The sequence below is a fragment of the Dreissena polymorpha genome, chromosome 1, assembly GCF_020536995.1.
Source record: "Dreissena polymorpha isolate Duluth1 chromosome 1, UMN_Dpol_1.0, whole genome shotgun sequence".
Lineage (NCBI taxonomy): Eukaryota > Metazoa > Mollusca > Bivalvia > Myida > Dreissenidae > Dreissena > Dreissena polymorpha.
Window position 1 is genome coordinate 138,392,414 of NC_068355.1, and position 18,249 is coordinate 138,410,662.

The 18,249-nt window shown below is 33.8% G+C and overlaps 1 protein-coding gene across 2 annotated transcripts; it reads left to right on the forward strand.

Annotated features, from left to right (window-relative positions):
- Positions 1-532: 532 nt before the first annotated feature.
- LOC127851749 (uncharacterized) lies at positions 533-18,042 on the forward strand. Of its 2 annotated transcripts, XM_052385627.1 has the most exons (8): positions 533-747; positions 3,479-3,779; positions 4,229-4,337; positions 4,492-4,622; positions 5,450-5,547; positions 5,692-5,843; positions 7,604-7,779; positions 8,052-9,979. In XM_052385627.1, the coding sequence occupies exons 1-7, from the start codon at positions 664-666 to the stop codon at positions 7,614-7,616; spliced, it is 888 nt and encodes a 295-aa protein (XP_052241587.1). In that variant the 5' UTR covers positions 533-663; the 3' UTR covers positions 7,617-7,779; positions 8,052-9,979. The 2 variants fall into 2 exon arrangements, with proteins under 2 accessions (XP_052241587.1, XP_052241579.1); XM_052385619.1 differs by lacking the exons at positions 5,450-5,547; positions 5,692-5,843; positions 7,604-7,779; positions 8,052-9,979 and adding an exon at positions 16,200-18,042.
- The last annotated feature ends 207 nt before the right edge of the window (positions 18,043-18,249 follow it).

Consider the following 18,249-nt stretch of genomic DNA (forward strand, 5'->3'; position numbering starts at 1 on the left):
TTACATGCATGCATTAAATCCCATGAATAAAATATTTCGCAACACGACTGAGGCGTGGAAATTACTTTAGTGCAGTGCGCAGAACGTAGTCGCTGATCCCTGAAGATCAGCAGAGTGACTTGAAGATGCTCACAAATGAAATATTTAAACGCAAATGACAACAAACATTGTGTTTACAAATATTTGCATTAAGTGCTGTATATTTTTTTAATTTTAATCAGCTTTTCATATGACAAAATGTGCTATCATATTCGTTCAATTTCCACGAATTAGTTTTCTATATGCTAATGTTAATGATAAATTGCAAAAAAAAGTTCATGTTTCGCAAAATAAATTATACAGGTTCAGTTATTACTTTAGTGTGTTACAATCCGAGACAGCAAATGTCTAAAGAAACGAAATAAAATTTCGTAAAAAAAGCAACCAATCATCTCGTTCAATAATAAAACAGTTGGTATACATTCGGCAATCCAGCCTTCCATACCGACGTAACAGTAGCTCTGTTTTCAACCACGCGTATCAATGCGTCGAGTCAACTTCCTATGCTCTAATGAGTTTATAATTTCGTTTTCTAAATGTTCTCGCTTATCAACTGTGCAATACACTTGGATTCAGTTTACATCCCTGTTGTTTACATGTTTATATAATATCTAGTTATGCGCAATGGATGAACCGGGCGAATTAAACGTGTTGGAAGAGCTTAAGAACAAACTGGACAGCGAACTTGATACCTGCCAGCGGTACCAGGTAAGAACATAAGCTTTAATTCAGGTAGCAATGCACACCTGGAAAATCAATACGCGACGGTATAACTGTCTTTTAGCGCGCTAAATATACGTTGCTAAATCGTTGTCAAACATGTTGAATTTAATGTCTCATTGTGTAAACTCTCATTTGCATTGTTCTTGCAGAATGTGTTGCAATCTAGTGTTTATTTACATCCTAACGTCTCCGAGTCATAATATTGTTTCAGTGAAATTGCTGCTTGATTAAAATTGTGAATGCTTTGGGATATTATTTATTGATTTATGAGAATATGTCTGATACAAGTGAGACGTTACGAGCCCCCCCTGAAAACGGTGTCAAGCCTAGTCATATATTTTTAATCAATGTGGTAATCGCATTTGTGTAAATCCTGGGATTATGTGTAGTGCTCCATTAATAAATTGCGAATTGTGAATAAATAATTAACTATTAGATAAAACATTGTGTTAATTACCTTATTTGTTAGTTTACATGTGTATGGAATAAGAAAGACCTTGTAGTAATGGAAGTAATTTTCACTTGTTTGTGGAATTTGATTTGACTTCTTTCAAATTCCAATCAAATCAACGCATTGTTAATCAAATAAGATAGCATTACAATAAGACATTTTCGGTATGTAAACTTAATTAGCCTTGTTTAAAATCTCTGTGTCCTGAAAGAAGTCTGGATATATATATATAGAGAGAGAGTTTAGCATAGTTTAAATGTTGTTCTCTGACAGAAATGGTACTGAAGTAAGTTAGCATACTCGGCTAGGAACATTGATTAATTAAATGTTAACATTTCCGTAAATTGTGTTGTTGACGGCATGGCATTTAATTTTAGCAAGAAATATCTTTAAACAAAAGGGCCAAGATGGACCTAGTTCGCTCACCTGTGAGGAGTCGTTTCATTTAATCTTTACCAAACGTCAAACTTGACCTAGATATTGTCCAGACAAACATCCTGGTCAAGTTTCATCATTATTGAACCAAAACTCTGGCATATGGAGTGTTTTTGTTTTTGTAAGATTTGATCTTGTGACCTATATTTTGAGTTGACCCCCCTTACCAAACACCAAACTTTGCTTACAAAAATAAATATTATGACCAAGATTCATAAAATCTGAAACAAAAGTGTAACCTATAGAGTGTTTACAAGGATTTTGTATAATATAATGAAACTTTGGACAACCTAAGGGCAATACTTATGGCATTAATTATGTGATATATATAAAACCAATCTTTTCACCAAGTTTCATGATGATTGGGCAATAAATTTGACTTCTAGAGTGTTCACAAGCTTGTTTTACTATGTATAAATATAAGAAAACTGCGCCCCCCCCGGCAGACTCTCATATCAATGAAACAAATGTTCTGACCAAATTTCATGAAAATTGGGTCAACATGTGACTTCTAGAGTGTTCACATGTTTTCACTATATACATATAGAGAAAAATGCCCCGCCCACTGGCGGCCATGTTTTTTCACCGATCTGGACAATTTTCGAACTCGTCCGAAAAATCAATAAAACCAATGTTTTGACCAACTTTCATGATGATTGTGACTTTTAGAGTGTTTACAAGGTTTCTCTATAGCCAAATAAGGAACCCCCCCCCGGCAGCCATGTTATTCAACTGACCGGAACCATTTTTGAACTCAACTCTCATATCAAGGAAACAAATGTTCTGACCAAATTTCATGAACATTGGGTCAAAATGTGACTTCTAGAGTGTTCACATGTTTTCACTATGTACATATAGAGAAAAATGCCCCGCCCACTGGCGGCCATGTTTTTTCACCGATCTGGACAATTTTCGAACTCGTCCGGAAAATCAATAAAACCAATGTTTTGACCAACTTTCATGATGATTGGGCAAAAATTGTGACTTCTAGAGTGTTCACAAGGTTTCTCTATAGCCAAATAAGGAAAACTGCCCCCCCCCCCCCCCGGCAGCCATGTAATTCAACTGACCGAAACCATTTTCGAACTCAACTCTCATATCAAGGAAACAAATGTTCTGACCAAATTTCATGAAAATTGGGCCAAAAATGTGACTTCTAGAGTGTTCACATGTTTTCACAATATACATATCGAGAAAAATGCCCCGCCCAATGGCGGCCATGTTTTTTCACCGATCTGGACCATTTTCGAACTCGTCCGAGAAATCAATAAAACCAATGTTTTGACCAACGTTCATGAGATTTTAAATTATTTGGCACATTTGTTCACCATCATTGGACGGTGTGTCGCAGGAAAGAATAACGTCAATATCTCCAAGGTCAAGGTCGCCACGACTAAAAACAGATTAATTTTGATTCAAAGGGGGTTAATTATAAACAATCAGTTCAGTTTGAGTTGTCTCCCTTCATCAGATTTTTTTTTCAAATTGAAACCTGGTTTTGTGACAATTTTGTCCCTTCTTATTTTTATTTTCGGACATGTATGGTTTCATAACGACACAATCTACAAAGTGTTTTGTCGAATTTCTTTAAATGTATGTATGCATGTATGTATGTACGCATGTATATATATCTGCGAAATATTGATGCAATGTGATATATGATGTATTTTGTGTTGGTTTATATTTTACTATTAATTATAAGAAAATGATAACTGTTGATGCATGAAGAATATATAGGTATGCCTTTGAATTTCTAATGAAAAAGTTCACGTGCTAATTAATACATATGTCTTCAACCTAAGCAAATAAAGACCACCGTTTGCATTTCAGATCTTGCAGTTAATGAAGCGACATCTTGGTCCTGTGTATGGGGAATTCCTAGCGAGGGAGGACGATTGGAGTCCCAGCGAATTACTCGACTACTTAGAAAACAATATGCTGGAATCACAGGCTCTTACAATACTTTCACACATCTTCAGTGAAATGCGACTTCACAATACAACGACATATGAGCCGTTTATAGACTATATTAATAAATACTTTGAGGCTAAAGGATGTTTTTATCATGACGATTTAATCGGGCGAAAGAAGGAATTGGAAGATATTAAAATGGAAATTGGGACACGAAAAGGTTCTTGTTAATATTGATTAATATGTATCTTAATAGTTTGTACTCTTATAATTGTTTTACCACTGTCAAAGACCATGACAATGTTTTAAAAGATGGAATATAAAGGCATAATGAAACTTTAAAAACATTAACAAGAGAGAGATTCCTTTCCCCATGTATATTATTTAAGACAAAGAACTGATTACATATACAATACAAGACGATTCAAACAATAGAACATTTAATAAAAATAATGATTTAAGCTGGGTTCACCACGATAGAATGGTCAATGGTCACAAAGACAGAGAAAAACTGTTTTGTTCCAAATATAGTTTGAAGTAAGAAATCAAACGTTCAAATCGACCACGTTGCAAACGCTAGTCCTATAGCAATTCAAATCGGGCGCTTAACATAGCATTCGATAAATGCCGCCATGTTTAAAGACAAAAACAAATGTTTATTTATTGCAGGAGTCTGGGTGTATGGGCAAGGTGGCCTCGGTAAAACGACGCTTGTAAATGAAGTTTGCACGAGGATGAAGAATGTGAAAAAAACACTTGTCAAAAAAGTGAACCTAAAGTATGATTGAAAACATGTTTCCGTTGCATGATTTATGTTTTTCTAGATGGTACATGTAACTAAAGCCTCACTATCTTCTCTTGCTTATTTTCGCTTTACAGCTGTTAGTATTTTTGACTCTATCAACGTTTGATAACAACATTTTTGGTTACAGACAAACACAGTTTCTAAGCACTATGATGAAATTGATCATCAAGCAGTTTAATGCATCGTTCAATGAAGATGTCGAGGAAGATCTTAGCATTGAAACCGTCACAGTCTGTCTTAAAGAGACGCTTAATAAAGGTAATGCTTACATTATTGTATAGTAAAATTGATATGTTAACCAGCAGTTAGGTGATAAAAACAATATTAGTAGATAATTTTTTACTAATTTATTTATTGGGGAATTAACACCTATCTGTTGTTTCTATGAAGTATCATGTAAAAATATTTTGTCAATTATAAATACTTCTCTCATGCGCTATATTTTCTGCATATATTTGGATGAGACGCTTTCACTTAACATTTGCCAAAGTGACCGCAATATCGGTAGAGAGAAACTATGTTCAAAGCTCATTATGAACATAATTATTTAAATAAATTAAACATTGCTTGTTTAACGATTTTGATGAATAAACAACCGTGTTCATCTCTCATGTACATGCTTGTATAAGTATTCGAAAGTGATAGTAGAAACCATATGACTACAAGTACACACATATTATTGCTCATACATTTATAAGCACAGTGTTTCTAGTGTTTGAGGCTTATAACATGTTTACAAATGCTATGTTACATAGTTTCTTTTTGTCACGGACACTATCTTACTTTCTGCACATTTTACCGAATATTGGATGTGTAAAACCATTAATAGTTAAATGTTAATGAAGTACCGCTATACACATGCGGAATATCGTCTTAAATTTATTCGAAATACATTTGATTTGCCATTTTAAGCAAAAACCATAATACCTTTAGGTCTCATTCGTAATACAAAATAGAAACAGTTTGATCTTTGTTTTCTTGCTTATAGAAACAATCGGCTTTTAGCTTTATTTTACTCGCGCAACTAGAAGTAAGAACAGTTATTAGATTGTTTAGAAATCAGTTATATTTCATGCGAATCATAGAAGGAAGAGACCTTCTGCTGTTTTTGGACAATGTTGAGAACGTATACGAAAGAGAAAAAGAGTTTCCGGCAACTATAAATTCTCTTCTGCGCATCCATGTAAGTTTTGTCTGCGCATCCATGTAAGTTTTGTGAAATTTGAAGTAAATCGCGGTTGTTAAACGTGCATACAATGTACATTCTTTAAAGTGTTGCGTATTTTAAATGTGTTTCCTTATTCAACTTATGATTAATAATTTAAAGAAAAACGTCAAATGGATTATGACATCCCGGCTGCCGTTTGAAAGTTCGGAAGAAGATTTGTGTCACTATAACCTTGGACCATTGTCATCCATGGACGCACAAACTCTTTTGAGGCTATACTGTAGGCCTGTACGTTTCCTGTGTAGATTACGGTAATCGGATTGTACAATGTATTATCCATCTTATTTATTCAACATGTTATTTTACGTCATCTTTTTATTACAATATTGTATTTCTATTTTAGAAATCTCTGGCCCCTTGCCACGCAAACGTTGTACTGAGGAAGTGTGGAAACGTTCCTCTTGCAATTAAAACTGTCGCAGTTGCATTGGCAAATGACGAATCATATAATCCATTGAAATCAGAAAAAGAGCTTGAACAACTTTTGTGTATGTCAATAATAAGTACACTAGAATGCCTCGAATATGCATATGCAAAATTGCATAATGCTTCTAAAACTTTCTTGAGAATGTTAGCTATTTGTGGAACTATTCCGATTGATATGCAATGTGTTGTCGCAATTCTTAATTTATCTCTGAAGGATTCAAACCGATTAATGTCAGAACTTGTCACACGGCAGTTTGTTCAACCTGAGCCCCCAGCTCCAAGTAATCTCCTTTTCGATAACAAGGGCGTCCGATACTCATTACAGCCTTTGATTGCCCACTTTTTAACATATCGCGCTCAAAATGTCGAACATGAAGAGATAATCAATGCAAAAGAAAACTTGTGCAAGTATTTGCAAAAAAAGTTAAATTGCCTGGACGGAAAAGTGCACAAAAGTTATTCTCAAGTTGTGACCGCTGTGCAACAAAATAGTGCCATTATTCAACTGTTTTTTGAGACTTCGTTATCAATAGAAGTGGAATTACAGAGAAACAAATCTTTTCACGATGTCTTGGTGCAACTTCTTGATCTTCTCAAAATGCCTCCTCAAGACAAGTTTAGGTTTTTCAAGAAATTTTCTGAAAGGTTCTTAGCATTAAATGACTATTTTTTATATTGCTATTGGCAACTAGAAGCATTGAAAGGCTGTTTGATTGCGAAAACATTTAAAGAAGCTTTCCTACTTTCAACTGATATAGAATACCACTTGCTATTGATAACAAACCAAGGCATGCAAAAAAGTATAAAAGTTGATCTTGATTTTCAACATATTCGTTTGTTACGTTTACCAGAACCGATAGTAAATGAAACAGCAATTATCGAAAACCTAGATTCGTCATTACACATGTGTAATGAACTGGAAGGCAACGATTCAAGCATTGCGGTGCTAATGTCTATGATCGTAAACCTGAAAGGATCCGTGTGTTTTGATGTTCATAAATATGATGAAGCATATGCATACCACTCAAATGCCGTCAATATTTTGCAAAAATATATCGGGAACAGTGACCACCCGTATCTTACAATTTATGAATTTAATATAGGTACTGTCCTTTTTCAAAAGGCAGAAATTCTTCTCCAGGACGATATTTGTATAAACGAAAAGCAGAAAACTTATTATTTGGAAGCTTTGGAAATATTCACCAAATTGATTGAACGCGATCGAGTAATGGGTAGACATGTTCGGCCACAATTTGAAGCTAAGTTAAGCTACAGGGCTAAACTATTTGAACGCCTGTTAAGATTCAAAGACGCCTTGGACGACCGTGATGGTGTTCTTGATCTCTTGAAAGATAACTCCAAATCAGATGCGAGCGTTACAGATGCCTACTTCATGAAAGCATTTACGTTGGACTCTTGGATAAAAGAGATTCCATTTGGTTCGTTGTTCATCACATTGTGTACAACAATGTTTTCTTTGTATATTTTCTTTAATGTTTTAATCGTGTGATGGAATTGCCACAATAAAATGTAGCTTGAAAATTGCATCGATTATAGTGTTTTCTCATTGCGTTCTTTGTTTTAGGCGAAGAACGTAAACAAAAACTTCAACAGCAGATAAACGCGTTAAAGAAAGTTCATGAGTGCATTTTGAATAAAGGTCCGTTATCAGAAAAGCATAAGCCGAATTTCCTGAGAATGTACCGACGTATTGCAAATAATGTGCTCACAGAGAAATCGGCAATAGAAGATTTTTGCAATGTGAGTAATGAACATTCACCATACTTTTTGTTTCGTAAAACGTTTATTTTCCAGTTACAATATTAAGAATAGGCTACAGATACGATACAACTCGCCCATTTCTTAATAATTATTATATGAGCTCATACCTTTTTTGTAGAACAATTTCGTGATACACGGGCCTTAAATGAAGTCATTAAACATTATTACAACAATTGCTCAAATAAAGCAAAACATACGTTTAAGATATAATTAAATAAACACGTTAACATAAGACTTTCTTTGTATCTCAGAGGTACGAATCCAACAGACATCTCTACTCAGATTCGGATTCAGACACTTCGGAATCTGACAGTCAATATGATTCGTCGTCCAACAATTCAAATGCAGACAGTGGAACAGAAGAGCCAATGAATATCAATATGGCTCTGCTTTGCATGCCACCAGCAAGTGGTTCTCGTAAAAGATCACATGAAGACTCTGATTCCGAGTCGGTTGACAGTCCACGTCGATCCTAGATCTGTGAAGAACGTTAAGTGGGCGTTTTAACTATACAGGACGTTTAAATGATACTTTTGATCACAGCATCCACGTTGATCCTATATATGCGCAGAACTTTTAGTGGACGTTTTATAAATACTGTCTCAGTGTTAGTAAATTGAAAATGACAAAAAAACAGGATGCTGTGCGGTTTCGGCTGAAGGAAAAACAACTGTTCCTCTATGATGATTTACTTCATACAATTGACGTGTGTTTCGTCAAATGTCAAAGAAAAATCATAAGCAAAAACATGTATTACCGATATATGATTTTAATTACATTCGAAATTTAATAGACTGCGTGGAATAGTGGTAGCGTGTTACCTTTTGCTTCTAGAGGCTTCGGATGTGATACCAAGGACAGGCTCATATGTTTTTTGTATGTGTTTGTTTTATAATTATTTTCAACTATTCCAAATAATTGAAGTTGGTGATTAAATTAATGTTATTAAATGTTTACATATTCATTCGCAATAATTTTTATTGCTGACGATGAAACTTTAAAGAACGTGTTGTTAATTATAATTGTAAATTAAAAATTTAGTATTTATGGTTTAATAGTTGTATTTATATTCATTTATATATTGAATATTATCCTGTTTTTTTATTGTTTCATCTTTATTCTGCAATAATAAAGTTTGAAATTTTGCAAAATCAAGTAAACTTTGGATTAAAACAACATGTGTGGAGTATAATTATACCATCGAATAAATCGACCGTCGCAACCTGTTGCCATTCAGTCGATCTAAAAAAGACTTGATTTAGATCGTTGTCCCCTCGTCCCCTCGTGACACGCGAACGATATATTGTCGACGATATATGTATTGTCATGTGATCATATTGTAACACATGTAAACCTTAGTGGGTGGGGTAATATTTATTGACTATTTGATATTTAACCTATGTTTCGAATGCTGTCTGCAGTTAAGCTATAGTATTGTATGAGACTCTAATGATAACAGACGATTGTTGGAGTTTAAATCCAGATTCTTGTAAAGTTATTGTACACATGTTCACTTAGTGTTATTTAACCCTAGGTGGCGTTGTAGCTGAGAATGACGTCACTATTACGTAAACAATCTGCTGTAAACTGTTTTTATACTGCATCAATTTTTATTGTTTTAAAATACTATTTGCATTTAAAATAGCAAATATGCAGGTAATTTATGTAGTAGTATATATTATATTGTTAATACATATTGAAATGTTATATTTTTCATTAAACAATCCAAAGTTATTGGTGATTCTGTCAGTCTTCTGCTGTTCACGTTATGACATTCTAATACTTAGCAGAATTCTGCGGTAACATAATATCTGAGAGTATAAAAGGCCGTGAGTTCTGAGTTTGAATCACTCTAACCAGAACGGTTGGGTCGGTAGGTGATAACACAAGAATATGAGAATAAAAGAAAGACAAAGGCTTTGAAAGTTGATGGTTTGTAATTGACAACCTCATAAGAAAAAGAAATATAAACATACAAATATAACAGAAAAACTTGCAGGATTTTAACAGAAAACTTGCAGAATTTTAACAGAAAACTCACAGAATTTTAACAGAAAACTTGCAGAATTTTAACATAATTATTAACTTATAACACTTACTTTTCTCATGTAATGTTATCATTGACATAAATGTATTATGTTCATAAATGTGTGATATGATGAAAATAATAAATGATACGTTTGACAAAATTTATAAAAAGTGTTTATTTTTCACTTCTTAACTAAAAGAAATTTATCTTGACACGATTCGCTACCGCTTCCGAAGATATTTACTTTCACAAAAGTCAGAGTCGTGACATATTTTGGTGGCAGCGAAAACTCCATACTACCAATTTTGTATCATTTCTGCAGAATTTAAATGTTCAGATTTAATGGATTTGCATTAGAATAAATGGATAAATTATATTTGGAAAATTATTTATATTTTTTTTTAAACCGTTCTCAATCTTTTTTTAACTATGGACAGAGATATGTTGTTAACACGACATAGAGCTCGTGAAGAAAATGATAACATTCAAATTAGGAATGAGAGGCAGAATGTTGAACATTCAAATAGTGAAGAATTACAAATTATTAACACAGATGAACAATGTTGTTCTTCTTATAATGGACAGTCACAGTGTATGACTAGTTCAAAGTTACATATGAGTGCTGGCGACACTCATGATAATAAAGCAATGAGTCAAGGTATTTCAAACATTGAGGCAAAAGTTGCAAGCCTTGAGAATTCTTTATTACACGTAACCCAGGAGTTAACAAATGCTTTAAAAAATCTAGATTTGCAAAATAATATGGATAAATCTATTGACTCGCATAGGCAAAACAGACTTCAAAGTCACAGGTTGGCATACAGTGAGAGTGATACTGATAGTGATAGTATTCCTGACCCAGATAATCTTATGTCCAATTCATCAATGCAAGTTAACAGGGGAAACAAACATTATCCGAAATTACCTCCCTTCACAGGTAAAGAATCATGGAATGTTTGGTTTAACCGATTTGAGGATGTTGCAAAGAGGCAAAGATGGACACTTGATGAAAAATTAGATGAAATATTACCTAGATTACAGGGAATAGCTGGTGAATTTGTTTATGGTCAATTGAACCGTGACACTAGGTCAGATTACAAATCTTTATGCAAAGAACTCTCAAACAGATTCAGGATAGTTGAAACCTCTAAAACATTTTGGGTACAATTCAGTCACAGAAATCAAAAATTTCGGGAGACAGCAGAAGAGTATGCTGCTGAATTAAAAATGTTGTATGACAAAGCCCATGTCAATCGTGATAAAGAAACAAGAAAAGAGGATCTTTTAAGAAGATTCCTTGATGGTTTAATTGATGATAAGGCTCGTTTTCATGTAGAATTCATAAAAGAACCAAAAAATATTGATGAAGCTGTTTTTCAAACAGTATGTTTCCAAGAAACAAAACAAAAGAAAAGGTCATATAATGAAAATATTCGACACATATTAACTGATTCAGATAACAGTGATATAGAATGTGATGTTGCAAGAATTGCACCAGGTAAAAATAAAACAAGGCTCATTAAGAAAGAGGTTAACAGTGTTCATGAGAACCTATCAAATAAAATAGAAACCAATGACATGGACAAATTGAGAGAAATTGTGAGAGCAGAATTAAATGCATTGACTGCCCAACAAAACCAATTAGAATTTCACAAAAGTTGCAACACCGCACCAAAAGCCCAATTTATGAAGGATAGGTCACATACAAACAGTTACATTAAAAGCAGAATGAACAATGACAGGAAATGTTTCTATTGTCATGACCCATCGCATATAAAAAGAAATTGCCCAAAATTACAAAACATGCAAAGTCAAATAACTGAACAGTGTAAAATGCCATCAGCATTCCCATCCCAAAGTAATATGCACAAAGGGAGAGAAAATCATGCCTACACCAATGGCACACAACTGACGAGTCAAAATCAAAGCAATAAAGGCAGTGAAAATCAATGGCACCATCAAAACAACACCAATAGCTACAGTTATGCTACCCCTGGCTCATGTTTAAACTAGATAGGACTGACTTAAATGGCCAAGAGACAGTCCAAAATTTTGAAGGCCAAAGTAATGTTGCTATTCCAGCAAATAATCCTATTAGGCGAGGTTTCCCATTGTCAGAAAGTATATATATTGCTGGATGTGTTCAAGGAGTGCACGTTAATTACGTTGTTGATACTGGTGCAGAAAAAACTGTAGTTTCCAAAAATATTTATAATAGAATTAATGATTCATGTAAACCATCTTTACAAAAAAAGACAAATTACTACATGCAGGTGGGGAACCATTGACAGATTTTGGAAAATGTGATTTAGAATTGCTAATTGATGGATTTAAATCAAAATTAGAAGTCATTATTGCAGATATAAAAGATGATGTTTTACTGGGTATGGACATTTTAAAAGGAAGTAACGGCAAACCTGCTGATATTATACTTAGTCAGAACAAAATTTTACTCAATGGCGCAGAAATTACATGTCATGAATACAGTGATAATACTGTACGGAAAGTTAAGTCTGCAGATCATTATGTTATTAATGGCTATACAGAACAAATAATTGATGCATATGTAGACAGATATGAAATGGATGACAATAGAAAGTGTGCTGACATTTTAATTGAGGCATCAGCTAGTTTTAAAAACAATTTCCCTGTTATGATGGCCACAAGTTTAGCAAATATCAATAGTGCCCCAACAGTTAAAGTTAGACTGATAAATCCATTTCCTAATGATGTTTCAATCAATCAAGACACAGTGATTGGTACAGCAGAATTCGTAGCAAATGACCCAGTACAATTACTTGAGTCAGAAAATATGCAGGACCTCAATACAAATTCAATAAGGAGATTACAATTTGTTCAAACACCTGAAAACAAAGTCCTAAGAAATGTTTCTCAGGACAACATTAAAATAGCAAATGATAACAGCATAAGTGAGCAAATACCAGAACATTTAAAAACACTGTACACTGACTGAGTTAAAGACAAAAATCAGTCTGATATTAAAAAGATTGCAAATGTTCTTATAGAATACCAGGATGTTTTCTCAAAGGATGAAAATGACATTGGCCTTACCAATTTAACTGAGCACACTATTGACACTGGCAATGCACGGCCAATCAAACAACCTTTTCGGCGTGTTCCAATTGCTTATCAAGAAGAAGAAAAAAAAGGCCATTGATAAACTTCTTGACCAAGGGGTAATAAGACCATCAAACAGCCCTTGGGCTTCACCGCTTTGTTTAGTTACCAAAAAGGATGGCACAATAAGGCCATGCATAGATTATCGTTTTTTAAACAAGGTCACTAAAGTAGATGCATTTCCAATACCAAAAGTGGATGAATGTATTGACACAGTAGCAGGATCTAAATATTTTTCAACACTAGATCTTACATCAGGTTATTTTCAAGTTCCTTTGCATGAAAATGACATTCCCAAATCAGCATTCACATCAAAGTATGGGTTGTATGAGTTTACCTCTATGCCGTTTGGTATGACCAATAGTGGAGCTACTTTTCAAAGAGTTATGGAACTTGCTTTAAAGGGTCTACAATGGCAAACATGTATCATCTATATTGATGACTGTATTGTATTTGGAAGCACAGTGGATGACCACATAAACAGGTTATCTGAGGTTTTAAACAGATTTAGACAGGCAAATCTGAAGCTCAAGCCTAAAAAATGTGAGTTGTTGAAAGATGAGGTTACATTTCTTGGATACAGGGTGTCTGCTAAAGGTGTCAAACCAGATCCATGTAATGTAAGTAAAGTTTTACAATGGAAGGTCCCCGAGAATGTAACAGAGGTTAAACAATTTCTTGGTCTTTGCTCGTATTATCGTAAACATGTAAAACATTTCAGTACTATTGCAACACCATTGTTTGATCTCACCAAGACTGATAGTTCTTTGAAATGGACAAATGAATGTTAAATAGCGTTTGACAAATTGAAACATTGTCTTACAAATCCAGATTTCATGACTTTACCAATAAATGATGGAGAATTCATTTTAGATTGTGATGCTTGTAATTTTGGTATAGGTGCTGTATTAAGTCAAATACAAGATGGAAAAGAAAAAGTAGTCGCATACGCTAGTCGTACATTGAGTAAAGCAGAACGAAACTTTTGTGTGACAGATAACGAATTACTTGCTATTCGATATTTTGTCGAATACTTTCGTCATTATTTACTTGGTAGAGAATTTAAAGTGAGATCAGATCACAGGGCGTTACGTTGGCTTTTTAGCCTGAAATCGCCTACAGGCAGAATAGCACGTTGGATAGAAATCCTATCAGGATACACATTCCAAGTTGAATACCGGCAAGGTCAAAAACATGGCAATGCTGATGCTTTGTCAAGGTGTCCCAATCCAAAAGATTGTAATTGTCAAGATATTGATACCGAGGAAATGCTTAAATGTGGACCATGTTTCAAGTGTAGAAAAAGAGCGTTAGAAATGGATTCAAACATCCTTGATATTTCAAGTCAAAATGTATGTACAAACAAAATATACAATGAGCCTTTAAAGAATTGTTCAGTTACTGATTCAAAGGTCAACGACATACATGTAGTAAATGAGTCTATGTCAAATGTCAAGGTTACAGATACTGGAACAAATATAGAATCAACAAGAAGTGTTGATTGTTTATTATTATTACTGTTGTTCAGCTGTTGTCTGAATGGAATATATTTTTTGTTTGGCCTAATGAAAAGGTCAATGTTTGAGACAATAAGTCTTGTTTTAACAGTACGTATTACAGTGACTGTTTACAGATTGAAATTCAATTCTGTGTATCGTTCAGTGTGTAGATCAATGACTACAATGTCAAAAACTGGTTCCTTAGATGATTACATTACATGGTCAAACAGTTTTACTATATAAGACATAATAGATTTGCAAATGAAAGATAAAGATATCGGGCCTATATTAAAATGGCTGTCATTGGGTAGCAAACCTAATGGGGATATGTCCAATTTAGAAAGTGTGGTTACACGTCACTATTTGCATTGCTGGGATGCATTGATTATAAAGGATGGTTTGATTTTTAGGCGTTTCATAAGAAGGATAATTCAGGAATATTTTTACAATTATTAATTCCTAAGATATTACAAAAAGATGTTTTGTATCAGATGCATAACAGTATCTTATTTGGTCATCTTGGTCGCAAAAAGACACAAGAAATGTTTTTACAGAGATACTATTGGTATGGTGTTAGGGAAGATATTCATTTATGGATTGAACAATGTGACAATTGTGGTGCTAACAAGACACCTACAATAAATCCAAAAGCTCCGTTAGGAACACTCACAGTAGGCAATGTTTTAGACATATTATCCACTGATTTTTTAGGTCCACTGCCTTATATTCCAAGGGGTAATAGGTACATTTTAACAGTGACAGATCATTTTTCGAGGTGGGTGGAGATAATACCTGTACCTGATCAAACAGCTGAGACAACAGCTCGAGTGATACTAAATGAAGTTATTGCAAGATTTGGATGCCCTATTCCTATTCATAGTGATCAAGGAAGCAATTATGAAAGTAAAATTTTCTCAGAATTATGTGAAATGCTTGAAATTAAGAAAACGAGAACAACAAGTTGAAACCCAAAAGGCAATGGTCAAACTGAAAGATATAATAAAACATTAATACGCATGATCAGGGCTTATCTGTCTGATAATCAAACTGACTGGGATTTAAATTTAGGTTGTTTAGCAGCAGCATATAGAGCTACTCCCAATGAAACTACAAAATTGACGCCAAATTTATTAATGTTGGGTAGAGAGGTCAGACTACCTGCTGAGATTGCTTTTGGTAGTTTTGCAAACAGTAAAAATGAATTGATCTCCTCTTATGGTGATTATGTCTTGAAACTCAAAAATAAAATGCTAACTTGCCATCAAATTTGTAGAGAACATTTACAAATGCTGCTAAAAGACATACAGATTTGAACGGGTCAGGAAAAACATTTAATCAGTACAATGCTGGTGACATTGTTTGGTATTTAAATGTGAGAAGAAAAGAAGCAGTATGCACTAAGTTGTTAACACCATACTCCGGTCCATATCTCATCCAAAGTAAAATTAGTGACCAAAATTATATTTTACAATTTTCAAATCTGTGACTGATGTGAAAGTTGTACATCATGACAAATTGAAACCTTACAAGGGTACTTGTCCCCCAAAATGGATTTCCAAATAAAAGAAATTCAATGCAGATAAATTCTGCCAGTTTTTCTGCCAGAAACATAAACTATTATTTGCATGCTGTTTAAGCTCATTAATAACAATGATTGTCATGGTAAAAAGATTAAAAATAATTGTATTACAATATTATAACATGTATTAAAACAAAATTTTGTGTATTTTCAGAATGTCTTACATCAACAATAGAGGCAGGATATTTGAATGCCAACATTGCCTTCCAAAATATCAAGGCGAAAAATCTAAAGTTTTTGATCATTTTTACAAAAAACACGTCGCTTTGGACAAAGTTCCATTTTATTGTGCAATTTGCAAATTTGTGTGTGCATCCGAAGTGGATTTATATCGTCATGTTAAAAAAATGTAACTTTCCTCCACATGAGGCAACTGTAAATGCCATGTTGGCTAATAATGAAAACGTAAATGAAAATGCTTCATTAATCAAAAATGTCAATCCATATGTTCCAACTTCCTTGGACATTGTTCGCTTTTCAATAGAAGATTCGTGTTTGATTTTTAACAGTCGTCGTAAGTCTTCAGACATTTTGAAATCTGCAATGGAATCGTCAGGCTTAAAAACGAATTCCATTCACAGTACCCCTACTGTTGACATTTTGCCCGAGATGTTAGGTGAACACGATTTGTCACCTTTTGACTTTCCAGAGTCACCATTACATTCTTCCAATAAAAGAATTTTGTGTCCTACGAAATCTCCATGGAGTGTATCTTCCATGTCTTCGTCTTCTTCATCGTCGACGTCAACTTGTGACACTTGTATAAATGATCTCAAATCTGAGATTCTTGAACTGAAATCAGCGGTTCATACGATGGGCTTAGCGCTGGGCCAATTAGTTGATGAACTCCGTGAGTTCAAAGCGGAGAAAAGGGCTGTTGTTCCAGCTTTTGTTGTTCCTCCCATTCAAAATAGAAAGGAGAATGAACCAGTCATTGTGCGAAGGCCAACAGTCATTACCAGCCATCTCCTGCGAGTTCACGAGGTCGAGGGTATCATCCTTACCGGCAACAAATGCGGAGGCCACCACTGTTCCCGCCAAAGCCAGTGAATACCCACATTAGATTTTGATACAACGTGTTTTGCACAGCAATTATTTTGCACTGGTTTCCTGAAAAACATAATAAGCTAACCATAAGTAACTTCTTTGCCATTTAAAAAAATCATAAATTTATACCAATTTTCATTGTAACATGCATATGGAAATAATGTCTTAAATCCGAATATGCAAATGCATCCAAAATTACAAACTTAGTGGTCGGCTACATTTCGAAACAGATTCAAGAAATAACTAGAATCTTGCCATAGAAACAATTAACGCACTTAAACATTCAATACTAATGAATTGTTAACATACCGAGTTTTGGTATCTCTCCTTCCATTACATGTAAATAATCTAGAAAAAACGAATCGAAATTTGAATAGAAATTCTAACGGCATGGCTGGTAAAGGGAAGCAACTCTTTAAACCATGCAAACTGTGTAAAACTCGGATCAGCAAAGGTCGTAATGCACTAAATAATTCCGACGGTTACAACCTTAATTGTCATTTTTGTTTTTGGCAACCAATAATTGATACTATGAAATGTGAAGTAAACATAGTCATTTTATTTATTAAAACATTGCTGCATTATAACAAGATTAATGATAGTCAAAGAGTTTATTTAACATTTGATGTGTTGTTACTGTTGTTGTAGTTTTATTGTTTATGTTGATGTTCAAAGGTAAATTTAAAGAGCATTGGCCCTTTGCATTGTTGTAAAATTTATCTTTAAAAAGATCGGAATTTCCTCCAAATGTTTTAATCACTTTTGACATGCTCTGTTGTTTGAGATGCTTGTGATAGAGGAGGAAACATTCTAGTCTTATCCATGCTCAATTTTGATATATGTACTTAATTTGTTGTAATAAGTAAAATGTCATGTGCATCACAATGTTTAATATATTTGTTTAAAACCCTTGCTCATAACTTACTTGTTAACATGTTTGTTCCTATTATTGTCACTTGTGTTTTACAGCACTAGGTGATAAGTATTGTTATTATCGGAATGTTATATATGCTGAATATATTATCCATCTGTTAATTTGTATTGTATTAATTGTTCAATGTCGATAGTTAGACATTAAATTAATAAATTTTATTTATTGAAAAGGAGTTATTTATTTATTGTGATTGTTTAAGTGATTATATGAACTTAATAGTTTA